Source organism: Callorhinus ursinus, unplaced genomic scaffold, assembly GCF_003265705.2.
Source record: "Callorhinus ursinus isolate GAN/ISIS: 27379988/994484 unplaced genomic scaffold, GSC_fseal_2.0 scaffold1, whole genome shotgun sequence".
NCBI classification, from domain to species: domain Eukaryota; kingdom Metazoa; phylum Chordata; class Mammalia; order Carnivora; family Otariidae; genus Callorhinus; species Callorhinus ursinus.
Genome location: NW_027397063.1, coordinates 39534920 through 39562162, shown reverse-complemented (window position 1 = coordinate 39562162; position 27243 = coordinate 39534920). Strand labels below are relative to the sequence as shown.

The window sequence follows — 27243 nt, the reverse complement described above, 5'->3', positions numbered from 1 at the left end:
TATTTTTGTGTGTGGTGTAAGGAAATGGTCCAGTTTCCTTCTTCTACCTGTGGCTGTCCAATTTTCCCAACACCATTTGTTGAAGAGACTGCCTTTTTTCCATTGGACATTCTTTCCTGCTTTGTCGAAGATGAGTTGACCATAGAGTTGAGGGTCCATTTCTGGGCTCTCTATTCTGTTCCATTGATCTATGTGTCGGTTTTTGTGCCAGTACCATACTGTCTTGATGATTACAGCTTTGTAATAGAGCTTGAAGTCTGGAATTGTGATGCCGCCAGCTTTGCTTTTCTTTTTCAATATTCCTCTGGCTATTTGGTGTCTCTTCTGGTTCCATACAAATTTTAGGATTATTTGTTCCATTTCTTTGAAAAAAGTGGATGGTATTTTGATAGGGATTGCATTAAGTGTGTGGATTGTTCTAGGTAGCATTGACATCTTCACAATATTTGTTCTTTCAATCCATGAGCATGGAACGTTTCTTTGTGTCTTCCTCAATTTCTTTCATGAGTATTTTATAGTTTTCTGAGTACAGGTTCTTTGCCTCTTTGGTTAGATTTATTCCTAGGTATCTTATGGTTTTGGGTGCAATTGTAAATGGGATCGACTCCTTAACTGCTCTCTCTTCTGTCTTGTTGTCGGTGTATAGGAATGCCACTGATTTCTGGGCATTGATTTTATATCCTGCCACTTTACTGAATTCCTGTATGAGTTCTAGCAATTTTGGGGTGGAGTCTTTTGGGTTTTCCACATAAAGTATCATATCATCTGCAAAGAGTGAGAGTTTGACTTCTTCTTTGCTGATTCAGATTCCTTTTATTTCTTTTTGTTGTCTGATTGCTGTGGCTAGGACTTCTAATACTATGTTGAATAGCAGTGGTGATAGTGGACATCCCTGCCATGTTCCTGATATTAGGAGGAAAGCTCTCAGTTTTTCCCCATTGAGAATGATATTCGCTGTAGGTTTTTCATAGATGGCTTTTATGATATTGCGGTATGTACCCTCTATCCCTATACTCTGAAGAGTTTTGATCAAGAAAGGATGCTGTACTTTGTCAAACGTTTTTTCTGCATCTATTGAGAGGACCATATGGTTCTTGTTCTTTCTTTTATTAATGTATTGTATCACGTTGATTTGTGGATGTTGTTGAACCAACCTTGCAGCCCAGAGATAAATCCCACTTGGTCATGGTGAATAATCCTTTTAATGTACTGTTGGATCTTATTGGCTAGTATTTTGGTGAGAATTTTTGCATCCATGTTCATCAAGGATATTGGTCTGTAATTCTCCTTTTTTTTTTTTTAAAGATTTTATTTATTTATTTGAGAGAGAGAGAATGAGAGATAGAGAGCACGAGAGGGAAGAGGGTCAGAGGGAGAAGCAGACTCCCTGCTGAGCAGGGAGCCCGATGTGGGACTCGATCCCGGGACTCCAGGATTATGACCTGAGCCGAAGGCAGTCGCTTAACCAACTGAGCCACCCAGGCGCCCTGTAATTCTCCTTTTTGATGAGGTCTTTTTCTGAAAGAACAGCAAATAAAGCTTAAACCCAGCAGGAGAAGAGAAATAATAAAGATCAGAGCAGATATCAATGAAATAGAAACCAAAAGAACAGTAGAACAGATCAATGAAACTAGGAACTGGTTCTTTGAAAGAATTAACAAGATTGATAAACCCCTGGCCAGACTTATCAAAAAGAAAAGAGAAATGACCCAAATAAATAAAATCATGAATGAAAGAGGAGAGATTACAACTAACACCAAAGAAATACAATTATAAGAACATATTATGAGCAACTATATGCCAGCAAATTAGATAATCTAGAAGAAATGGCTGCATTCCTAGAGATGTATAAACGACCAAAACTGAACCAGGAAGAAATAGAAAACCTGAATAGACCTATAACCACTAAGGAAACTGAAGCAGTAATCAAAAATCTCCCAACAGACAAAAGCCCAGGGCCAGATGGCTTCCCAGGGGAATTCTACCAAACATTTAAAGAGGAATTAATATCTATTCTTCTGAAACTGTTCCAAAAAATAGAAATGGAAGGAAAACTTCCAAACTCGTTTTATGAGGCCACCATTACCTTGATCCCAAAACCAGACAAAGACCCCATACTTCTTAAAATAAGTTCTATATTAAAAGAAAGTTGCCCACATTTTAGAAATACTTAAGTGCTTTTAACAATCGTTAAGAAAAGTACATTTTTCTGATGATGCAATAGAATTGGTCTTAAGTTCTATCGGTAAATAGCCAGTTGCCTGATTTCTGTGTTACTATAGAGTGAGTTCTGGAAGAGCTCTCAGTACCTTCCACTCCCCACAAAGAATTCTGCATTTGCATGCATGTACATGTACTGGTTGGATTACCTCTTTACCGGAATAATACAGTTTTGTATTTGGACAAATTTGTATTTTTTTTCTATTAAGAGATTCAAAGGGTTGTATATATGCCATCATATTGATCCTCCAGAAGTCCCTGGAAGTAAAGAGAGCTATCATTTTCTTTTAAGGAGATAAGTAAGTTGCTTGCCCGTGAATGGGCAGAGGAGCAAAAACTAGATCGGCATTCACTTCTTTCCTAAGCTTCTCTCTAACAAACCACTCCAAGAGTGAAACAATATCATACAGCTTGCTTTGAAATTTTTTGTTGAACAGCTTCCCAACAGTTAATTAAATGTTATTAGGGTCAGGTACTTTCTAGATTTTTAAGAAATATTAAGTGGTCTATGAGAAAGGCTGGCCAGTTTCTGAAGTTCAATCTTATTGCAAATGTGATCACTAATCTGTGAACTATAGAGTGAGACAAAGCTGGGCTAATAACCAACTCAACTATTTAGCAGTTATGTGATGTAGACAAGTGATTTAACCTCTTAGAGCCTCAGTCTCCCCACCTATAAAATGGAAATAATATATTATTTATAATATATAGTATAACAACAAATTACTAAAAAGAAAGGAAGGAAGAAAGAAGGAAGAGAGAAAATAAAAAGACTAAGCTCACATATATATGAGTGTATCAAATGATTCTTGGGTCTTCATTTGACTTATTTAAACATTTTTTTATGAAGAATGGAAAGGGTATGTGCATTGTTATTTAAAGAGACCCTGTCCCCCATGGAATGGTCTGATGTCCTATTCACCCCATGGCACGAATGTATCACACAGCCACACTGTGGAGTTAGAGTGGCAGCCTTAATCATTCTATAAACTCTGAGACCCTTTCTAGGCTCAGGAAGTAAAATGATGCGTGACCAATGGACTGTGTTTTTCCATGGACATCTGAGGAGGGAGAAGCAGCATAAATGCTGCGTCTATATCATCCCATAGCTGGGGCACATGCATGATTTCTAACTCTCTTTATATCATGGCGGGGGGGGGGGATGGAAATCAGCATTTTGTTTCTGGCTTCATAATGTCATCGGTGTTAAGCCTCCTTGACTTCCTTGATCATCCCCTTAAAAAGACCATCACTTAGTCCCAGGAAGATTTAAAGTCCAATTCAAGCAAAGAAAATGGTTTCTTTTTATAACCCAAGATGATTCGACATGTTTACTTTCATCCTTAGAAAACTGTCCTGCCTGTTCTTTCCCCAGTGTGTCCAGAATAACCGATTTTTCCCTCCAAATGCACTGTGACTTATTACTAAGAAGACTCCTTCTTCTGACCTAATTCCTCCCCCTTGAACAATAAACAGTTCTCTTTGGAGGCTTGCCCTTGACAAGGGGGTCCGAACTGAGAACGGTCCGCCTCAGTCTCCTCATTCGAATCCACTTTGGGAATCCACTAATTATTTTCAGTACTGTGTAGATCTTCAGTAAATTACAATATGCACATAAGCTCTCTACATCATCTAAAGAGCTGAAAGCTGAATGACCAGCACACCCGAGGAGTGGTATACTGGTTGGAAAGTTGTGGCCACAGGTGGTTTGCTCGGAGTGGTTGAAAAGAGATTGAACTCTATCTGCATCTGGATCTTACTGCCTCCTTGTGAGGTGTTGATGGGTGCAGATCTGGCCCACCCAACTGGATGAAGCCCTAGAGAGGAGAAGAAGTAGGGATGAGTTGTGTTGTTGATGCTTTGAGAGTCGGAAAATAGGATTCAAGGGCAGCAGATGGTTTACAGATTCACTGTGAGATTTACAGCCTCAGCCTTTGGTTTTGCTTCAGGAGCATTTTCTTGTAGGCACTGTTTTCACAGATTTCAAGGCCAACCAGAGAGGTATTTTATTTTTCCACAAACTGAGGAAAGCATTATTTATTTATTTCAGTGGTACTGAGAACTCTGTGTGTGGTGTTCATAAATGCTTGTCTCATCTACCTATTTATTGATAGTCCTGTGGTATTTTCCCATTGCTCCTTCATATATGTTTTTAGGATTCTATTTCCATGGCAGGGGATGGCCACGTAAGCATGTGGCAGGTGATTAATTGTGTAGTGGAGGAAGAGATCTGTGTGCATACATATGTGTATCGTAAGATAATTAAAGGGACCTATTCATTTATTTTCCATTTGTCCTAAGAGCATAAACTACCCAGCTGTCAAACCCACTGTTATTTGTTCACTATAATGGCCATCTTGCAGATCAACTCTATTAATTCTATTAATTAATAAAATAATTATTTTTATTAATTTTATCATGTTTCTACCATGTACCAGACTCTGGGGTAAAATAAAGCTTGGGGTGCTTAATGAGCATGACTGATGCAATTTCTGTCCTAATGAGATCGTTCATCTAAGAATTTGTTTAAAAAGGAAAGTCTTTCACATGGTTACCAATATTCAGGGAATTTGACGAAAATAAGTTGATAAATTCTTGGTAATTGGAAATGCCTTATCTGTGTGCCATCATATGTTTCCAGAGCAATACCAGAGCATTTTTATGATGGAATTTGCATCTAATCAGTTTTTACAAACTAGAAATATACAGCCAACAACATGTACTCTAACAATGTGGTTTTAGGAAGTTGTGAGCAAATGAGCAAATGGTAGTATGCCTTATTTCATACTAATACTTTTTCTGAAAAATACAAAAGTAAAACTTGGTTATTAGTCATTACTGTTTTTTGAAAGAAAGTTAATAATTGCTTTTTCTAACCTTTGAATTGAACTACCTACTTTACTTACATTAGATTGGTTCTGCAACTTTTGGTCCCATTTATGTTCTGTGAATGCAAGATTAGAGAATGTGCTTAACGTCACATGGGAGCATTTCATCCACTGAAGTAAACATTGATGATAGAAGATGTTTGCCTCTAAACAATAATGCATCATAGCATGTAGAGTGTCTAACAAATATAAGGGTTTGCTCTAAACTCTTGGCTATCACTTTCATAGCCGGAGTAGCCTTTTAAAAAGCCAGGGATGTCTAACCATTTCACACATTTTACTCTGGTATAGAAATACTCTGGAATTTTGTAAAGAAATCAAGAGCTGTTGATTTTTAGAGAAGTCCATTTCTGACACTCTTTTTTCCTCCAACATCTATTACGTCAAAGTCAAAAAAGCATGTTTAACCTATGAGCCAAGCAAGGTGGTGGGGTGTCTCTCAAAGCTGCCCAAACAACATAAAACTGCTAACAAGAGGTGTTTGTGAGTTGTTAGCCCTCTTGTTCTTAACTCACTCAACTCTCAGAAACTCCAGAAACAGAAATAGCAGAGACCAAGCCTCCTGGCAGATGTGTTATTTTAATCTTTTTTTTTTTTTAAAGATTTATTTATTTGACAGACAATGAGAGAGGGAACACAAGCAGGGGAGTGGGAGAGGGAGAAGCAGGCCTCCTGCCGAGTAGGGAGCCTGAGGCGGGGCTCCATCCCAGGACCCTGGGATCGTCACCCAAGCCGAAGGTAGACGCTTAATGACCGAGCCCCCAGGAGCCCCTAATCTTAAGTATATTTGAGAAAATGTTTGGAAGTTAGAGGTCCCTGACATGAGCCACAGTGGCCATTGGATGATGCAAGGAGGGCTTCTTTCTCCAGTATATGCATTCTAGGAATAACATGAGGGAAGAAGGCAGCCTAGCTTGGAACCTCCAGAATAAAAGTAGAAAGAGGGTAAATAAATATCTCTTGGGACAAAAAGTACAGAATCTAGGAAAGATGGTTCAGCGTTACTAGATAAAAGGGAAATGTGGGACTTAGGGTAAGAGACAGTTGTGGCATTTTTCAAAAGCAAACAGCGATATAAATAAAAGTCAAACATTTTATAATTTCTGGTATGAGAAGTTTAAATACAAGTTGGTAAAGTTTTCCTAACTTGTTTAGAATCAGATAGAGCTGACTCTGCTAGATCCATGACTTGAAGTTGGCTTAACACAAGCCTCAGATCAACAACTGTCAGCATTTTTGTACTTTAAAAGGTCAGTCACTGGGGCGCCTGGGTGACTCAGTTGGTTAAGCGTCTGCCTTTGGCTGAGGTCACAGTCCTGGGGTCCTGGAGAGCCTGCTTCTCCCTCTCCCTCTGCAACAGCACCCCCCCCCCCCCCCTGCCCGGCTCATGTCCTCTCTCTCAATAAATAAAATCTTAAAAAAAAAAAGTTAAGCATTCTTATCTGATCCTTTAAAATTGTAGCAAGGCTCAAGAAAACTTTGCATCACAATGTAATGGATCTACTCTTAGAACATTTGCATGACTCATGATGTTCTTTCTGTTTTTGAAGATTTTGCAAAGCAGTAGATTCCCCTTCACGGGAATTGAAATCTATTTCCTGCTTCTTTCGTGTGTGGTGCACTATGAACTGCCTCTCTGTGTCTCGCGGTGCGATATTCTCTTTCTTCCACCTTCACCTAGCACGGGCTCAAAATCACGACAGTGTCACTGGACTACAAGTAATTGCTAAGTAAATTTTCCTGTGAATTCCTGCCTTTTTAGTTTATTTCTGTACAGCCATTTTGAATGCGTACGGAAAGTAACATCTACCTCATAACAATGCCTTGTCTACACCTCCCATTACCGTAGTGACCGCTCTTTGTGCGGAAAACAGAACATTTTTATTTTGATGCTGTTCTTGCTTACAGATTCAACTCTTACATGGACATGAAATGTATCCCTGTGTTGAAATCAACCGTTATTTTTAAGGTCGCCCTGCTTTCTTTATTTTAGGTAGTATATGAAATTGATCCTGAAATCCACCTAGTCTGTAAAAGGGCTACAGGGAATATAGAAAAGAAAGCTGCTTCTAGGTAAAGAGGCAGGAGCTGTGGTGCAAGAGGAGAGCACTGGTCTTAACTCGGCTCTTCCTGGCCCTATTAATGGGATGGAAAATACGCTGAACTTGACAATCCCAGTGTGGGACCACTGGCAACTGTCTTCACCGCTGTGAATCTCAACTTTGTTGCCTAGAAAACGGAGATAATACCCCATTATCTGGAAAATGGGGAGGATGTCTACCTCACCTATTTCTCAGGGATGTTGAGAGGGTTAAATAAGCCAATAGGTGAGAAAGTGCTGTGCAAACTGAAAAGTGCGGTCCAAACATCAGATTCCACGGTGGTAACTTTTTACCAGGTAGGAAGACTAAGCAGTAGACTGTGCAAAAAGCTTCAGTGTGACCGCTCTTTCCTTCTTTGGAAATCTCTCCTCAAACTGCGTCTGACTCATATATGTTTATAGTTTTCGAAGCTCTTTGATTTAGAGCTGGAACCACTTCATTGTAAATATATAGCACTATGTGCACATCACCCTCGAGGCCAGTGTCCAGCTCACTGTAGAAAAAGCTTTAGTTCAGGGGAAAAAGACTGGAGGCAAGTCTTAGTGATTGCTCACGCGTTAGTGACAAGACCAGTAGCCCAGAGCCGACATTCACTAGGCACCTACACAAGATTCTCTTGTAACCAGCATTAAATTATGTCATGAAACCTTTTAAAATTAATCAAAATTAACATCTTCTCTTTTGTTTTACCTTTTCTTTTTAAAAGCCGCTTACGATGTTTTCTCAAGCCCTGCGACATCAGATGAGCCTGAAATGTCAGAACCCCACACAGGTACATCCAGCTTCTCAAGGCTTTCTTTGGATGCCAGATAATTCTGACAGCACTGCACCTACTTCTCGCTTTGATCTTTGCAGAGTGAGAAAGCACAGCCTTTAGAGCTCTGTGGGAGGGAAATGGTTGTCTGTGTCAGGGAGATGAATTCCACCCATTTCTCTGTTGAGTGGTTATTTCTTTATATCCATCAGTAATAATCTCTGCCACATGTGCGAGATGCAGATAGATTTGGTTGCCACTGAGCCAAAGTCATGTAATGGCCTATTGCTCTATTATCAATAGCATTCGAAGAAGGTTTTAGGTTCTTAGAGAGTTTTCTGTAGAGCAGTGGTTCTCAAATGTCTCAATGCCTAGAGACATTTTCGATTGTCACAACTGGGGAAGGTGGTAATGACATCAAGTGGGTAGAGACCAGGGATACTGCCAAACCCCTGCAAATATACAGGACAGCCCCTCTCCCCCCACCCAACAAGGAATTATCCATCCCTAAATGGCAGTGGTACTGAGGTGAAAAATCCTGCCCTAGAGCAATCATGTCATTCATTTGTCTATTGAAGTCCAGTTGGGTCTAATCTTTAACATTCACTCACTGATCCTTCTACAAATGAGTTTAACTCAATCTAATAGTTCCTTTTAGCAAGAATTTATTAAGCACCTACTAAACTAGGTACCATGAGAGATTCAGAGTAAATATGACTGGTCTCGGGCACCTGGGTGGCTCAGTTGGTTAAGCGACTGCCTTCGGCTCAGGTCATGATCCTGGAGTCCTGGGATCGGGTCCCACATCAGGCTCCCTGCTCAGCGGGGAGTCTGCTTCTCCCTCTGACCCTCCCCCCTCTCATGTGCTCTCTCTCTCTCTCTCTCATTCTTGCTCTCTCAAGTAAGTAAGTAAATAAAATCTTTAAAAAAAATATGACTGGTCTCTGCTAGACATAGATATATATCTTATATTTTTTGTATATTTATCCTTATCTTGGCATTATTTGTGCCCTGATAAAGGCAAATAATTTTAAATAGCAGCAGAAAATAAGGGGAAAAAATGAAATAGAATGCTAACAGTGGGTTTGGCTCGTAGTTAAGAAACAAAAGTGAGAAACCAGAAAAACCAGTTGAAAACAAGTTAAATATATGCAACATTGTTTTTATCATGGTTTTTAATGTTTAAAGTATGTATGTTTTGAAAAGTGAGTTCATCTTCAGCTCCTAATAAATCACTAGTTTAAAAATGTTGGTCACCTCTCCTTCAAGTGTTCATGATACTTTTCCCCATCTGAGGCATAATTTATTACTCATGAATTTGTGTTTTATTCTTGGGGCCTTCTGCTTTTATAAATGTTGACATTTATTCCAACAGCAACAAGTGATCCATTTCTGGACTCTGTCCCACCTAAAACTTCTAGAACTCTTGAACAGCCAAGGGCAACACTGGGTAATGTTTTTAACAGAAAAACCCTACTTTATTTTCCATCAAAAGAAAATCCATGTGAATGCCATTCTTCCAAATGACCATTTCATTCCATCACATCTAATCATTTATTTTGTTCTTATTTCTGAATGTATTTTTTTTTTTTTTTTTTTTTTTGCTGTAATGCAGGCAACTTATGTTCCATTTTGGGCATTCTCTCTCTCTCTCTTTTGAACTGTAATAGATGATCATTTTTTCCATCTTTAAAGGAATGAAAAGCTTTGAAAACTGCATGGACCTCTTCGTCATCCATATCATCTCATTTCATTCATGTGTTTGTGGCCTGTATCATCTCTCTTCCATGCACTGAGCCTGCCTGGAGTCAGCCACTGAACAGTTGTCATTCTGACCTTTTCTCTTCTTTAAATCATGATTTCATCCACCAGCTTTTAAGACTACATGCATTTTTCATACTTAATCATGTACGTGTAGCATGTGCTTTGTAATACCATCTAAAAGCATGTTAAAACTCCTAAAATACCTCATTGTAACTGGAATTACTTGGTGGGTGGGGTGTTTGTGTTTTCAGCTCCAAGTGAAACACCATTTGTCCCTCAAAAACTGGAAATCTTTACCAGTCCTGCAATGCCACCTACAACATCTGGTAACTAATGACATTTTTATGGTTGTGTACTTTGAAAGAACAGAGAAAGTGTTGTTGGACCTCCAGAATATTTTCAATAGTAAACATTTCCCTTCATTCTCTACCATGAAATTCTTCCAAGAACTGGGTTATCTGTCAAACTTTGCCTTGGGATAATTCTCAAAGAATTCCCATAATCTTGGTGTCCATATATTTAAAGAGATATTTTCTTTCTGTAATCCTTTCAACTTTGCTTACCAGAAAACTGCAATGGAATTACAGATGATAATTATTTGGGGCTATAGTTCCTTCTCTTTAGCACAATTAGATACCACCTGGTCAGAGTATTTTTCTCAAAGTCGTCTAAATATAAAGAGCACCAAGTAGGTTCTGCAATGAGGAAATATGGGTAAAAGAACTAACACAGCCTATATTCTCTAATAGAAAATTATTTGAATAATGAAGTCCATTAACTCCTGCAGAGGCTAGTCATGAGCTACAGAATTAAAGCAGTTCAGAACTTCCATTCTCAAATTCCACATATTTGTGCTTCTCCCCAGTTGTTCAGTAAATTATCTTTTGCATTCTTAATTCTACCTTGTGTTCTTAAATCCCTTAAGAGTGCCTACTTCCCAGTACTTGTAGCTCAACAATGTACCTTCAGTTTTTATATAGACAATTCATTTTGGCCCCACACACATTTATTGAGCATCTACTGTGTATAAAGCACAGTGCTGGGCATTTTGGGGATACAAAGAAATAAAAAGTAGTTCTTGTATTCAAGAAGTTTACAAATTTACAGTTATAACCTGATTGGCCCCTGAAAAATATTTCTTATCAAAGCTATATTAAATCTTCTTTCAGCTGCCCAGCAAACTACATCTATCCCTTCTACACCTAAACGACGCGTCAGGCCCAAACCACCAAGAACCAAACCTGGTAAATAACTGCCTCTTTAACCTCTCAGGGTATTTAAATCCAAATAGAGAATGTCCATCTCCTTATCATAGGAAGAGGTTATATGATTCTATAGGTCAAATTTTCTTTACAAAATTTGAAAATTACTGAAGATGAATAATTCAAAATAACAGAAGTCAATTTTTCAAGAAGACTTTATTGAAAATTATGTCAGTGATGTTCTTGCGTGTGAATTTTGGTATAAACCCAGAAACAAGTCCTAATGTCACAGTGCTAGAGAGTAAGATATATAGTGAAATTCATTTCCTTGGTATGCGTGTATATTTAGGTTTTTATTAGGTTGACAGTCCTTGTTTTGGGTGCCTGCTATGTTTTCAGCTTTGAACAGGGGCAGTGGCTAACAGGAGAGACCATGACTCCCTCTGTCCAATTGCTTATAATCTTAGAAAGATCTTATGGCATAAAGAATGAGATCAACATAAAACTATACAATCTTCTTATGAGACTATAATACTTGTATGGAAGCTCAGAGAAAAAAAGAGTTGAGGATGTAAGTCTCAAAATATGTGTAGGGTTCAGACAAATTAGAAGGCAGAGGGAACAACATAAACATACATTATGGCACAGAATTTGCATGGAACAGCTAGCTTCTCTGGAAGTAATATTTTTCATTGTCAAATAGTACACTCAGAATCATGCTCAACAAATCAAGTTTTGCTTATTCCATGGTAGGATAAATACAGTTTTTTATAGCCTTTACTACTATGACTGAACTTACAAATTATTTGCCAAAACTTATACTCACTGCATTTGTAAACCCTGACAGCTAAATATGACAGGATTTCGAAAGGGTCATTTAGTTCTTCTTGGCATGATAGCTTTTTATTGTCTCTAGGATATCTTAATTTTTTTTTCCTTTCCATCACCAGAAAGAACCACAAGTCCTGGGACAATTACACCTAAAATTCCTAAAAGCCCTGAACCTACATGGACAACGCTGGGTAATGATATGTCCTTGGTAGATGCGTTACTTCATTTGACCATGAAAATCCAGTGCTTTAGCTTTTGTGTAATGTCTCAGTCTCTGTTCTAATTGATTCATTTTAACAATATTGAGAATCTCATAAATTACAGCAGCTTGGTGGCTTTCATGGTTTTTGGTAGGTGGCCCCACAGTCAGTACATGTGAACTCCGCATCCAGCTATCATCCCGTTCCTTGGAACGCTGGCAAACCACCATGGCCGCCTCCTCTTCCATCCACCATTGTATGTGAAGCGGAGTCTTAAACACAGTCCTCCACTTTTTTTGAGGGAGGCCCTCGAGTTCAAGCTCAGACTTCCTTTGGAGGAACAGTATTCTATTATGATGTTAGTAGAATTTCTTTATACTGCAGACCATGGCATTTTACCTACCAGTGATTATTCATTTTAAAACATGCCTAAAGACTTGGATGTGGCTGAGAAATGTGAAGTAAGGGTACAAGATGATTATATTGATTTTTTTTTTAAATAATGCAATAGAATAATTTTCTTTGTGTAGTTACTGTGGCTATTTATAGCAATGCTGTTTCTGTTAGTTCAAATATACTCTTGAAATGTTTTTTTCCAAACCAGATGAAAATTTATCACTGTTTTTCCATTAAATGCTGGTCTGTGAAATAGTCTTTCAAATGGAATATTTCCAAAAACCTTCCAAGATGATGGGTTCGTTCCATTTAAAGTATAGGTTTTCCTTTTGTGGTTTTAGACACTGAAATGCTTAAATATTGATTTGTTGATTATTTTCTTTACTTTTCCAGCTCCCAGTAAAACACAATTTATTTCTTTGAAACCTAAAATTCCTCTCACCCCAGAAGGGACACCCACCAAACCTGGTAATTACCCTGAACTTTTTTTTTTTAATTCCAAAAGTAGGGTTGAAAAATTGTTTCATGCCACTCTTTGGAGCAATGACTTCTGATTTGTATTTTGTTATTTGATACAATTTTTCCATGGAAAGTGCAAAAATGCATTGAAATGATCTCATTATAACCAGCCCCTCTGATATTATCACAGTGTTGTTCTGAGCTGTTGGGTGGATCTTTCTGTTCATGACTATCACAGAAAATATAGAAATAGAGGGATGTGAGTGATTGAGGACTCCATTGTCTAGGACCAAGAAATAGTTTCCAATACCAGAGTGGACTGGAATTCTGATCACACTGAACAATAGCCTTTCAGCATGAAAGGGGAGAAGTGTTTCCATCCCCTAAAAACTCTGCCTTTGTTTTAGGGCTTCTCAGTTCTCTAGCTGCAAGATTAGAAAAAGTCGGATTCTCCTAATGCTCCAAGACTTCTTTCTGAGATGAAGCTGATTTCTGAACACTGACTTTTGTTTACTTCTCAGGAGATAATGATGTTTTGCTGAAGAAAAGAAGGCTCTTTCACAGGGAGAGGTTATTTCATTTACGTAATTAATAACAGAGACAGTCCCCTGCATATAGATGGCCGGACATATTGAATGACAAAACTTTTCATTTTTTTCTATCTATTCAGAATCTCTACAGCAGTTTAAATATTGACTTCTAAGTATCCCCTTATATACAAGAACTCTGTCAATAAAAATCATTTTCCTCCAAATTTTAAACCCTTATCTCCAGGGTTTTTCTCACTATCACATTCTATGGATTTTTCATTAATGGGTGTTTACAAAGTTGGATCATTAAAACAAAAGATTTTCTACTTAAATGGGTATGATTTATTTTTTTTTGCAGTGAAATGGGTAAGGAAGAAGAATGTAACTGCTCAGAAAAAGAAATCTCAAGACTCCTTTTAAAGAGGCAGTGAGATTTCCAGGTGTAGGTGTCAGACTGGAGGAAATTGGGGATTAGGCAAAGGGAGTGTAGTTGACTCTGTGACCATGGGTGAGGTCTACAAGTCAGAGAAATGGAATGAAGTATTCTTACTCAGAGGGGTTATTTGGAGAAAGAAGCATAGCTAATGAAACTCAAGAACCTTAACAGTTTAAATCAAAGAACTTCAACAGCTGTATGAGAGAAGGGTTTAATGTATGTTTATTTAAAAATCATGCTTAGAGGGCTTTGGAAAAAGGTCATAACTGTTATACTTAGGCTGTACTTTGAAGAGAGGGCTATTACCAAGCAGATTGAGACATATTACCGAGTGTTTAGACCACCAAATATAAATAAATGTCTCTCCAATCTAAGTATTTCTGTTATTACACCAAGATAAAATTTGAAAAGAGCAAAAAAAAAAAAAAAAGCCTTCAGATATTCCTAACAGTTTAAACATGATTAGTTACATTAGTAATTTCACTGGTTTCTAAAGAAATGTTTAGAAGAAATTCATTCATACAAATAAGGGGAGAGGATGTGTTCTTATCATTCTAAGCTGTTTGAGCAAAGAGACTTCTTAATTTGACATTTCCTTTTACCACGTGGCAAATCATTTGAAAGCTAATGAGTTTATATTCCTCTGATTTCTACCTTCTGATCACCTAAGAAAAGCCTCGCTTTTCCCCCTCGCATGAAGTATTATGACTTCAAATCTGCACCTAAATTTACATCCACTTAAGTTGACCTCTGGTGGTCTGAGGCAACACAGAGTAACTAATCTCTGCAAACCAGTACTTGGGTTCTAGCTCTTTAAAATGTATTTATTTTTACTTTAAGGCAGGCCACCATTATAGCTCTGTGGAAGATTTCTGTTGCTAGCCAAGGTTCAGGAGAGCAAAGAAACCACCAGACGCTTTTTTCACTTGAGTGATTCATTGTTTTTCCCCGCCCTCTCCTCACACGCTGTTATTTTTCCATCTCACTTTCCATGCAGATTGCTTTTCCTTTGGTTTTCCTTTGTGGTTAAACTAACAAGTAAAAACCCACATTGGATTTGGCTTGTTTTATAACATAATCCACCCCTTTCTTGAAAATCCCACCATCTATCATGTCCCAACTTGTCTGCCTCCAATGAAAACTGCTTCCTTCATAGTTAACCTTTAAGATGGCAGGGACATTCAGCTCTTCAGGCTTTTAACAGACTAGGAAAAAAAAAAAAGGAGAGACTTCCAATTATAGATGTTTTTTTTTACACAGTTCTCTGACACAGTGGATAGAATTGTAAATTTTTCTCATTGCTAGTCACAAATCATGAGCCAGGTGTATTTTTCTTTTGTGCTGAGGTGAGTGGTGTAGTTATTTGCTTGCCGCTTAACATTTTTATTCCTTTATCCACAATACCTTAAAATTATAAAATAGAGGAAACCTTGTCAGAAGATGTATTTGCTTTTAATAAACGCTGACTTTAGTATTTCTCTGTACAGGTGAATTGGAAGCTTAACTGAGGGCCCCATACCTATTTGATCTCCGTTTCAGTCAGGAACTCAAAAATGCAGATTTTTCTTTAGAAAATTCATAAGACCACATTCTTTAATCTCTGGAAATTCTAAAAGATGCTACAAGTAGCAAATCTTACTTTTTCACAGTTTTAGAAGGCAACTTGGTAGAAATTAAGACATGAATTACAGCCTCAAAATTTCAAAAAGAATTTTTGTTGCTATTTTCAGATATGGACTTTTTTGATAGTTATTATATTTAATGTATTGACACTTACTATTTATTTACCCTATCTCCTGTAGAATCTGAGACACCCAGACTCCTTCCACCCTCTCTCTTTTTCTCTTTTTCTCTTACACACAACACACACACACACACACACACACACACACACACACACGATTTTTGCCTTGCTATGTGTACTTCAATCTGATATATCACTTCGGCTTTGCCATTTATCTATTTTAATCTATTTCTGGATAAATTCTTGAGAAATAAAAAAAATTTATTTTTGGCCACAGACATGCTAATGCCACCTTTCAGTAACACCTTGTACCTATTATACATTGCTTTCAGAATAAATGAAAATTCTCTACCTGCAATATTTGTTGGTATATTTTCTATTTTCTAGATACTAAAGAGTCTCTACTTACTTCCCCAAATCTTTCCACAGCCCCTAGTCCAGAAACATCATCCTGGTAAATGTAGTATAAAAAATATAAGTGGGGCGCCTGGGTGGCTCAGTCGTTAAGCGTCTGCCTTCGGCTCCGGTCATGATCCCAGGGTCCTGGGATCGAGCCCCACATTGGGCTCCCTGCTCCGCGGGAAGCCTGCTTCTCCCTCTCCCACTCTCCCTGCTTGTGTTCCCTCTCTCGCTGTGTCTCTCTCTGACAAATAAATAAATAAAATCTTTAAAAAAAAAATAAGTGACAAAATGATTTAAGTTCTTTTAAGCTTGTTGGTGGGTGCTATGTTAATTCCTTCTGTAAGAAAAAAACGGCGAAGAATCTTCACTTTTTCTTTTTCAAAAATTGAATTCCTTTTTTATATTCTTCTTGAAAGAGAAGAATTCTTTTCTGTAGAATAAGAAATCTATTAGATGATCATTTTAAAAGCACAAACAGATATTGTAACCAAACTGTATTCAGCATGAAGTATCATTTAATTACTGCCAATTTGAAAAACTTTGGAAGGATTGTTATCTTTCAGAATATTTAAATAATATTTTATTAAGTGATGAAATCTGAGCTTACTTTTTGACTTTGATTTGCTAACCAGAATGGACTAATTTTCATATGTAAACCAATTTGTTCACCAGCAATAAATGCTAGTTAATATGAGGAACAACATAGGAATACTTGAGGCCCTTTATACCTTTTTAAACCACATGTTCAATTCCTTTGTGTGTGTGTGTGTGTGTGTGTGTGTGTGTGTGTGAAAGAGTATCAGGTCCAGCCAGGTTGAAAATCATCCAAAACTAACAGATCTCAGACCTGCTTATAGGTCTGATGTTTCTGTTGCCTCTTCCCACTTCTTTGGATGAACCTCACCATCCTACGTGAAAACAAAATGGCAGGTAATGGGACACTCTGGCCAACCTTGGAGAGGCTATCCTGAGCTCCCCTTAGAGCAATATCTCCTCAGGCACTAGGAGGAAACTTCAGAATATTGGGTAGTGGAGAAAATAGCTAAAAATCAACAAAAAACCGAATTCTCATTTCTTAGTTTTATTGTGGTTTGTGGAAAGGATGTGGGTTGATTGATCGTTAGTGTAATAAGCCATAGCATCTGATTGTTCACCAGTGAAAGAACAGCTTTTAGAGTAAAGGACATTTAATTTCTGTCTTAAATGGTGATCTTCAGCATGGCCTTTGATAATAACTGTTTTATTGCAGCCTCAGAACCTCAGACTCTACCACCATCACAGTCAACTCGAGGCAATGAATCAAATTGCCTTTGATGAGTGAAAAAGAAACCTCTTCCTTTAGTACCCTTTATGTTCAATTTTGTCCTTAGCTCGGGCTTTTTAAAAATTTCTTAATTGTCCTTCAGGTCTTTATTTAAGCCATTTTGGTCAGAAGATACAGTCTTCGCTTGTGCTTTACTAAGCAGAGGTTCTGAAAACCGTACTGATTTTGATCGGACACATTCTGTGTCATCCTCCTTGTATTTGAGTACTGTGTCCTGAGCTTATTTTAACCTAGCTGTTTCCAGGGGAGGACCTTGGTTTACTTCTTTTTGTAGACATTTTTGTGTTTTCACATTCAGAGGTGTTTATCTTACTTTCAAAACTAACATTCGCAGATTTTCTTGAAAAGTAGTAGGATCTTTCCAGATCTAAACATCCTGATGTGTCACTAGACAATTCATTAAGAGAAATAGAAAACCTAACCCCAATATTTATAGCTTCTTTTTCTTCAAGAGAGCAAAAAATGTGTTCTGCTGGTGCCATCTCAGCCAATTACCCATATTTTCCTTCATAACACAAACTTTTGGTCACTTTATTGCATTCATGTCCTCCAAATGAGAATCATGCTTTCGTTTGTTTGTTTTCTCCATTTCTCCTTCCAAACTTAACTGACAAGACTACATTTTTGTTCATTTCGTCTAAAAACACAGGAATCTATTTAAATAAAAAAGGACTATCTCACATGGGTAAAAGTTTCACCATTTATAATCGCTCAACTTTGTAATGAGAAATCAAGGATTTTTCATATCTAAATAGGTTTCATCATTTTTCCTTTGATTTTGATTCTTTCCTGATGGTTTTCATGCACTCTTAGGACCTGGAACTCTGGAAACCAAACCTTCAACATTCGATAATACAGTTATTCAGTGAGCTTTGTTTCCTCTTTTCCTGTCTGCTGGTATCTTAGGACCAGGCTCACATCAATGGAATCATCCATTGATATCCATTTGTGTGCGTGTGTTCTTTGTTCTGACTTGCAGAGAAAAAAAATTTTAATTCTTTAGTTTTATAAACTGTATCTCATTTTTAAAAAGTTGTCTTGCCTGAAATAACTTCTGAATTCAAAGCCTTTTTATACATGCTGTGTTAACTTGTAAACTTTTTAATGCTAAATGAAAAACTTCTCCTTTTGAATCTTAGGGCAAATAAATTTTAATTTGTATCCCTAGTGGCTCCTTAAAGGTGCCTTTCTCATGTTCCTGTTAAACATACACCATCAAAACTTTCAGGAGACTGTCTTCTCTAAGGTCTACAAAGTTTTGAGTTTTCCATCTCAAAATGGAAGAATAGGGAGCTCTTTAACGTACGTAGGTACGTTAAAGACCTCATTTAACTGGGTAAATGAGGATAGGAAGTTGCAAAACAGAAGGGTATATACCCACAATAAGCCAAAGGACTTAAATGCGCTTCTAAGGTATATGTAGTATTGTTGTCAGTTTTTAGAGCTACTGCTCTTGTATTAACTAGCTAATTTTCTTTCTTCAGCTCCACCAAAGACCAAACGACCAGGTCGTCGCCCCCGCCCTAAAACCACACCTAGTCCAGATGTGCCCAAGTCCAAACCTGGTAAATGTGACGTTCAGGGTTCCAGTTAGCATAGAAAATGGAACATGGTAGTTTTTGATATGTTAGCTTCCTATTACCGAAATAGCTGGGCTTTAAGAACCAGTAGAGTTGATTTTTATATTTAAGCATATATCCTTCCTATGTTTATGATATATTGTTATTTTTTACTTGTAACTATTAGGTACACACAGGAGTAGGCTGCCCACCAAGTGGATTATTAAAGTAGGGCACCCTAAAAATCTCACATAGGATGCGGGTTTATGGCAAATGGGGTGTGGGAAAGCAAGAGGAAGAGGGGGTAAACGGGAAAAGTAGAAGGGAAAATCACATTCAGAAAACATAGGGCTTAAGAATGAGGAGTAATATTTCCTTCCTCAAGATGCTGCTGCTTGATATAATTAGTGTTCTTGCTTTTTGCTTCCCTAGCTCTGGAACCTGCTACAGTACCTCTGGAGCTCTTGGTGCCCACAATCGGTAATTCTACTCTCCTCCAGTTGCTTTCACGGAATGTCACTTTTGCTTTTCCTACTCTCCACCCAGGCATGACTGCAGTTCCACCACTCCATCACAATTTCATTCCATGCTTTTCCTCACGTTTCCTATCTGGGTCTGAAGAGCCTGAAGATAGGAGACTTCTAGAAGAATCCTACCTGTGTGCTCCTTTAAGGAAGGTCTGTGGTCTTAGATGCAACTTCTTGGCTCCCCACAAACCCTTTCTCCTTCCATGTCCTTCTGTCGGGAAAACCTTCTACTCTTTCTCAGACAGGGACTTCTGTGCTCATCCTGGACTTGACAAAGGGTAAAATTTTATTCCAGTGCCATGATTATCATTTCATTGCTTTACTCATTCAACTTGTAAGATCTTTTCCCTCTTAAAAAGCTGCATGAAATAATGGCTTCTTCAGCTTTCTGTTTCTTTGAAGAATGTTTTTGAGTATATTTTGATAACTAGAGACATAAACACCGTTCTTGTTCTGGGGTCAAATATGAAAATAGTGTGGTCTTTGTAACTTGAGAACATTAGAAGTCCCAAACTTGTTTTATTGTTTTGGGTACTAATGCTATTTGACTGTTATTATTTCATTATAATTTCTCAGCATTCACAATAAATCTGCTTTACTTTGGAAAATTCCAGAAATCTGTAGCCATGTCACCTTCTGTATAATTTAAAGTGTTTGTGGATTATTTTCCAGGTCTCCTACAAATAAGCAAGTTTCAAATTTCTACTTAATATTTTTATGCTGTAAAACCTTAGAATTAAGAAAGAAAACTATTGTACTTGTCATCGCTGAAATTACTTTTATAGAAAAAAAGTCTTATTATCGTTCTATTACTTTGCTCAAAGGCACATTTTGAGCATTTCCTAAAGATTTTTCCTTTCTGAAAAAGCAGGAGAAATGGACACATTTCCCATCCTTCCCATACCCCAGGAAGCAATTTTGTTGTATATCCAGTGAATTTATATAGGATCTTTGCTCAAGCATATGTGTCTTTAATTATGACAGTTACGGCTATGATCATTATGCTAATTTTTAATACCTTTCTCTTTAGCATCAAAACCATCCAAAAGACCTAAAACCACACATAGACCAGATGCATCTCAAATCCAGCCTGGTAATCACTACTTTCATTGCCTTGATCTATAACTAGGAAAATGGTGTGTAAGTAACACTAATCTTGACATTCACAGCTCTGCTATGACACTAATTATAGGAACTTCCTTCAGATTCAAAACCACCAAAGCAATTACTTCCTAAACCCCAAACCCCAGCACAACCAGATACGCCACCAACTAAACCTGGTAAACACGATTTCCAGTGCTTTAGTTTAAGAAGCTTTTTCTTTGGGAATGTTGTTGAAAATGTTTACAATTTGCCATACTCTATAAAGCATAGAAAACAAAATATTATTTTGTTCATTATCTTTTCAAAGTAACTACATCAATTGTTAAATGAACAAACCAATGTGTAGGAAGTTAGTGAATTTCACATCTGATAGTCTGACAGGTTCCACTTTCTTAACATTTTTAGACTTTGTTTTCTGAACTTGGGTATGTAATAGAAACCTGATTTTTCTGTACCTGAAACATATTTGAAAGTGATTTTAGCATTCACCACTAGGTAAGACTGGGAAGGCTGACACTGTGTTCATGCTTTATAGGCACATAATCAGAGAGTGACTTTCTCTAAAATACCTTAATGACATTTTAAACAGCAGCTATTACCTAAGTGATTTCCTTTGAAATAAGATATTTATATAACAGTTCTAAAAATTCAACTGTTTTGCAATTGAAATTTTCTCCTAAGGTTCCAGTTAGTACAAAATTCTGATTTAGTAAGAATATCTCTCATAATAAGCTTATGAAGAAGGCAATTTATATCAACTTAGAATAAACCAGGTTCTGTATCCTATGAATTAAGCATCAGTGAGCACGTGAAAGTTTAGACCTCTTTATTTTGCTTACTTGTATCTGTTTATTTTTTATGATGCAGTCTTTAAGCCTGTTACATTTGAGACGGAAGCTCCCTCTCCAACCATAGGTAATGATGTCTTCCTTCTTGGTTGACGTTTCTCTGAGCTCGCCCCTCTCCTCTCTGTCATGAACTGCATTCTCTTATGTATATGATGGTCATTCATCATCTTTTTCATTCATTATTTTCAACAGGGAACTTTTCAACATCAAAAGACATTCTTACTTCTGCTGCTCAGTTTATAACCCCTGAATGACATTCTTCCTTTGATCACGTTCAGAGGATTCAGATTGCTTGCAGCAACTGACGCTGTCAAGAGTCGCAGGGGCTGAGAGCACATCCATCCTGCAATCCAGGAAATCTTTGAGATTTCTGCTTTTATGTGTCTATAGTATATGGTTATGGGAGAGAAGCAGTTAAAAAGCTGGTTGGGGCTTGAGACAATACCTAATTGTTCCTTTCTCGCAAAAGTCCATTCCTCTTTAATTCTGTACTATTCAAATGCACCAGGACGTTTCTGCTGACAAATTCATCTTGTGACACTGATTTCCAAGCAAAACAGGGATCCTCTTTTTTGTTTGAAGGCAATCAGTTTTGGATATCGTTGCATCCTGTTGCGCTCGCTTTTTCCATCTCTTCTGTGGGCCATGTTTTCCATTAATTCCCTATAAGATGTTGTCAGATGTGGCTTAAACCAACTGCTGTGACATATTAGTCAGCGAAAGGCAATCTCCATACAAATGCTCACAGTGTTTTCATGATAAGATGTTAAATGTTACATTTAGTCTTCTGGACTTAATGAAAAATAGAGACGCCAGTTTTTAAATCCGAGGAATTACACATCACGATTAATTTAATATCTATGCATAATTCAATCATTTCAGAATATTATAGAATTACAGGAATCCTGTTTATATAGACAAAAAGTTGAATTATTACTCTTCAGACTTTTTTCTTAATCATCTCTATTGCCCACTTGAAGAATTATCCCCAAATTTTTCATTTGAAATAAAAAAATAATAAAGAGTACCCCATTTATTATGGAGAAAAGGCACAAGTTTATCTTCTGCATAACTGTCACACATCTCCAATAAACAGGCTAATTGAGAACATTTTTAAAGATTCTCCTCACTACCGCAGTTGCTCAAAACAAGTAACAATGGTGGTGAAAGCCTTCCAAATACTAACAGAAGCTTTTGCAGTTTTTCAGAGTAATTTAAAATACATATTAGACAACTGAGATGTTTTTAGAACCAAGTTTCCAATGTAGTTGGAATCAGATAATTAAATACAGAAAAAAGCTTTTCATTGGCCTCATAGGGATGCAAAATACAAAAGGTTTGTCTATTTTATGAGATAAATGGATACCAGAGTACAGCCAGTTATTAGAGACCAAATACTATTTTACAGTGTTCAGAAATGCGTTTTAAATATTACAGGGTAAAGAAGATTCATTTTCAAGATATTTTCCTTCTTTTTGTATATTTCTTAAATCTCTGTTGTTTATTGCTTTTGGTCAGTTCCTGCCACAGACCTTGAACCTGTAACTCTGAGAACTGAGACTCCCACGACAACGTTAGGTAATGACTTTTTATCTTTAAGCAAGTGCATTTTCTGCCCATTGTCTAGTCTTGTTGCTATTTTGGTCAAGGGGTTTTCTTTTTCTAAGATTTTCTCATCTCCCTCTCTTGTCACTCAACTCTATTCTTCATTTTGAATGTTGAGGATGTTTAAAAGAAGTTATTCAGTTAGTTACTTGGTTAAGCCTGTATGCAGCTAGTATAGAGCATCTATCTTCCATATTATCCAGCTTTATTGGTGCTTTACAGAGCCTGTGATTCTGCTCAGTGTTCTGTGGCAAAGCTAAATTTCAAATACAATTAGGAGTGGCTACTCTAAAACATCAATTTTAATTCTATGGACACGGATAGAAGGTTGTGTTAAGATAGGCAGGGCATTTTTATTGTCTACCAATGATTTTAAGAAAAGAAATGTGCTTATTCTAATGTTTAATGGGAGGTATGTCTAAGGTAAATAATTTCTAAGTACGATCTCCCAAAAGCAGGTGAGCCTGGGTCCCTCTCTGATATGGACGTGCTGTGTTTCTGGGGTCAGGATCCCTTTTGAAAATCTGACACCAATAATAATAAACTTTTTGGATTATTAGAATAATGTTATACACTCTTTATCAAAAGAACAGTCAGTGGACGCCCCAAAATTTCTTGCATATAGATGATAAAATTCCAAAACCAAAGAGATAAATTATTAAGGCTTAAAAGAATCTAGCAAAATTTTAGAAAACCTAGACCCACGTATCATCCTTCTTGAGTTTCTGGAGTTATAAGACAACATTAACCAGTTTCCTTTCTTCAGCTCCAAAAACATCACAACGACCAAGAACACGCCGTCCACGTCCCAAACATAAAACCACACCGAGCCCAGCTGCATCTCAGAGCAAACTAGGTAAATATGTGGTTCCTGGTACCTGTGGAACCCTGTGGATGTGATTCTTGTGTGGCAGTTTAACTTGCCACCTAATAGCTCTTGGGACCCTTCGGTGTGAAAGCCTAAGTAACAAGAGCTCTATTTAAATAACTGTGATTTCCTTGTGCTGCTTGGTATCTTCTTGGAACCTTTGTATTTTATTTGCTTTCTCTGAAAAATTATATTTTTCTCTTTGATTCTGGTTTATCAAAAACTTACCTAGTTAAGGATCTAACTAGCGTATTTAGCTCACTTAGTCACACATTTTAAGGGCTACATTAGCATCTGTGAAAAATAGTTTAGAAATAACAAATGACTTCACTTGGTTGAGGAAAGAAATTTCTTATGTAGACACTGTTCATAAATAGATATAAAAGAATATGGGCAGAAGCAACATATTTATTGAGTTTGACCAACTGTCAGGCACACAGTTAATTCTTAGAGAAGAGAAGTAAAAAGTCCGCAAGCCGTTAAGTGTGATGTGGACCTTGAAATGTATAGAGCTTGTAGATCGGTTGCAGGGATAGGCAGGAATCAACAGAGGCAGGGAGGTACCATATGTGTGGGTGAGAGCAGAAGGGTAGGAATTAGAAGGGCAACCTGATTGGGAGAAAGGGGAAAGACAATGTTCGCCTAGCTTCTGCCAAGAAATTTTGGTCCGTGATGCCACTTTGAGATGGGTCCATGAAGAGGACCTTGAATGCCTAATTTCAATGATAGGATTTAAGCCAGTTGGCTACAGCACACTCTCTTTTCCTCCTGGGGTCAGGCCTTTTCTGTCCTGGTAACAGAGAAATGCACTGACAAGTTTTGACGCTGCTCCTCTGTATCTTGTTCTTTTATATGACTTTGTTTGGACAGAAGTCTTGGTCTTCTTCCAAAGTGGACTCTCAACAACAACAACAACAACAACAACAAATCTGTTTTGGTTATTCATTACAGTATCTGCTTAAATATATCAACTGTTTCATCTGTCATGACCTAGGGCCTTGTTTTCCAATAAATTATAGTTTCACATTCTTTTCTCATAATTTTTAATCTTAATGTTCCTAGACAGATGCCTAGAGATTTTTCTAAGCAGCATTTTTTTTATTGTTGTTGTGTTATCAGATAATATAAAAACAAGCAAAACTTGGAGCCATGTGGAGATACTAAGGATATAACCGTTTCATAAGAACAAATATCTTTGTACCCTCACCTCAGAACTTTAAAATTTTTGCTTTTTAGTTGTAGAACCTGTGCCACCAGGTGAAGTTCATTTTCAAGAGAGTTTGATGACTTTTCTCATGTGTTTGACATTTCTTTTTTCAATTACTTTTGATCATTGCTTGCTACAGACTCTGAGCCTATTACTCCTGGGACATATTTAGGTAATGATCATTTATGTCTGTTAGCATGTGCTTTTTCTTATTGTCAAGGTTCTCTGTGGTACTATATAGATGATGATGTCATAATTTGTCATCATCCTATTACAGTATTCAGCTTACAGTGTAAAAGGCTTTCTTTCTAACAGAAATGTGTATGGACTTAATAAAGACCACTATCTGCCCCACATCCCAGCTTCAGACTGCATCATGTCAATCTGAGTCTCTGTTTAAACAGTACTGTTATTAGAGCTAAGGTCCGAATATGATTCTCCATATATCCCCTCCTTAGACCACCAATACAGTATCGATTACGATACCATAAATTTTCTTTAGGCCATCTTACTTTCTATATTTGAAGTTCTCCCTAACTTTTTTTCACTTCGTGGATGTTTCAGCAAATTTTTTATGCTTATTCTAGTAAATTACCAAGTGGAAAATTTGCCCAAGCCTTGTCACTTTAAATCATAATTAGAAGTGAATACCCTAGGGTTGTTTGAACTTCTCTCACGTCATCATATTTTAGGAGCAATTTGTAACCAATTTTGGATTAGGGACACTTTCAAAGAAATGACAGTTCCCCATCTTCATTTCTTAAACATAATTGTATTATAATTTTTAATCTTTGGCGAACTCTCAATTTTAAAAGGAAACCTATTAATATACTAAAGGAGAAAATATCAAACCAAAGTAGCAAAGCTCTCACCACTCAAACTGACAAATTTTAGAAAGCTTAGCTATGTGATATCATCTTATTTAGAGTTTATGGAGCCATCAACACTATATTAATCCTAAATTTTCTTCCTTCAGCTACAACAACAAAGAGACCTCGTCGTCCACGCCCCAAAGCTAAAACCACATCCCATCCAGAAGTACCTCAGACCAAACTGGGTAAATATGTGGTTTCCAGTTTAAGGAATTCAAGCAGTCTACCCCAGTTGGGACCCTAAATTCTGAGGATACCTAGTGTAATATAGTATCACAAACAGAGGTTCTTCCTTACCTTTTTATATCAAATGCCACTCTTTTTGCTAAGGGTTTAGTCTCTCAGTGAGTGTGGTATCAGCTTCCTTTTGGCTATCTGTAGTATGTGCGGTAAACAGACTTTAGGGTGACCCCCTTCTCCCCACCCCTGCTTCGTCCCATTCCCATGCTTCCTGCTTCTTGGTATTAAACAGAGTGTAAGCCATCTTTCCCCTGCTCTTTCCCCCTTAGAAGGCATAGAAGCATTATTTTTACTGGTAAAATGAAGTTTCTGACATTTCATGCGTTCATAAAAATCTCTTTGGTTTCTCTCATTGATTTTGATCCGTTCCTACCACAATCTTTGAACCAGTTATACTTAGAACGGAGGCTCCAGTGACCACACTAGGTAATGACACATTATGTCCATCAGCATCTGCTTTCCCCGCTCATTTGAAACCCATTCCATCACCGTCATAACCATAGCTGCTTCTGCTTCACAAGACTCGCATGTCATCCTCTATTGTCATTCAGTTACTCCTTAATCTATTGGAGAGTATGAAAATCACTCATTTGTTTTCAAAAGAGCCAAATACAAACTTAGTCTAGATTATGCGTCTGCAACGTAGTTCGTGTGAATTTATGGCATCTCACCTCCATGTAACCTATTTTTCTGAGTTTCAAACATATGGGGGCTGGGGGTGAAGATATCTATCCTTGATCTAGGCTGAGTATTGTCACAGCTGTTACAGTGTGACATAATTCTTGAGCAGATCTAAATTCCTACGTTTTTATTTTGTGCATCGTTTTGGTTTTGTTTTGCCATTTTAGGTAATGATGTGGTCTTCTTTCAGTAAAGGCCGAAATAGAAAATATGCTCAATGCTAATTTAAAGTGCCATCATTAGTTTAAATTTACCCTACACCTTCACTGCCACCGCCATAACTCAGTGAAGTTTTGGAACTTTTTTTCATTTAGAGATCCTTATGAAAATATCCTTGACATATAAACTCATGTTTCTGCGTGACTTTTGTCTTCCAGAGTAGTGTGAATGACATAAAGAGACAGTTATTGAAATGGAAGCAAATATCTTAAGCTCAGAGGAAAAATTTTCTGACACTTCAGAAATTAGAACTAGTATACT

At 37.3% G+C, this 27243-nt stretch overlaps 1 protein-coding gene across 10 annotated transcripts in view; it reads left to right on the top strand.

Moving 5' to 3' along the window:
- ABI3BP (ABI family member 3 binding protein) overlaps window positions 1-27243 on the top strand; it is a 238011-nt gene that overhangs the window by 124339 nt on the left and 86429 nt on the right. For 7 of the 10 annotated variants that reach the window (XM_073892686.1, XM_073892671.1, XM_073892668.1 and 4 more), the window contains 14 exons: window positions 7917-7982; window positions 9340-9414; window positions 9980-10054; window positions 10898-10972; window positions 11881-11952; window positions 12751-12825; window positions 18737-18817; window positions 19244-19291; window positions 20369-20431; window positions 21310-21357; window positions 22809-22868; window positions 23662-23751; window positions 25947-26027; window positions 26473-26508. In XM_073892686.1, coding sequence (XP_073748787.1) covers window positions 7917-7982; window positions 9340-9414; window positions 9980-10054; window positions 10898-10972; window positions 11881-11952; window positions 12751-12825; window positions 18737-18817; window positions 19244-19291; window positions 20369-20431; window positions 21310-21357; window positions 22809-22868; window positions 23662-23751; window positions 25947-26027; window positions 26473-26508 — 945 coding nt within the window. The remainder of the gene's footprint in view (window positions 1-7916; window positions 7983-9339; window positions 9415-9979; window positions 10055-10897; window positions 10973-11880; window positions 11953-12750; window positions 12826-18736; window positions 18818-19243; window positions 19292-20368; window positions 20432-21309; window positions 21358-22808; window positions 22869-23661; window positions 23752-25946; window positions 26028-26472; window positions 26509-27243) is intronic. The other 3 variants (XM_073892688.1, XM_073892678.1, XM_073892683.1) reach the window with 2 other exon arrangements.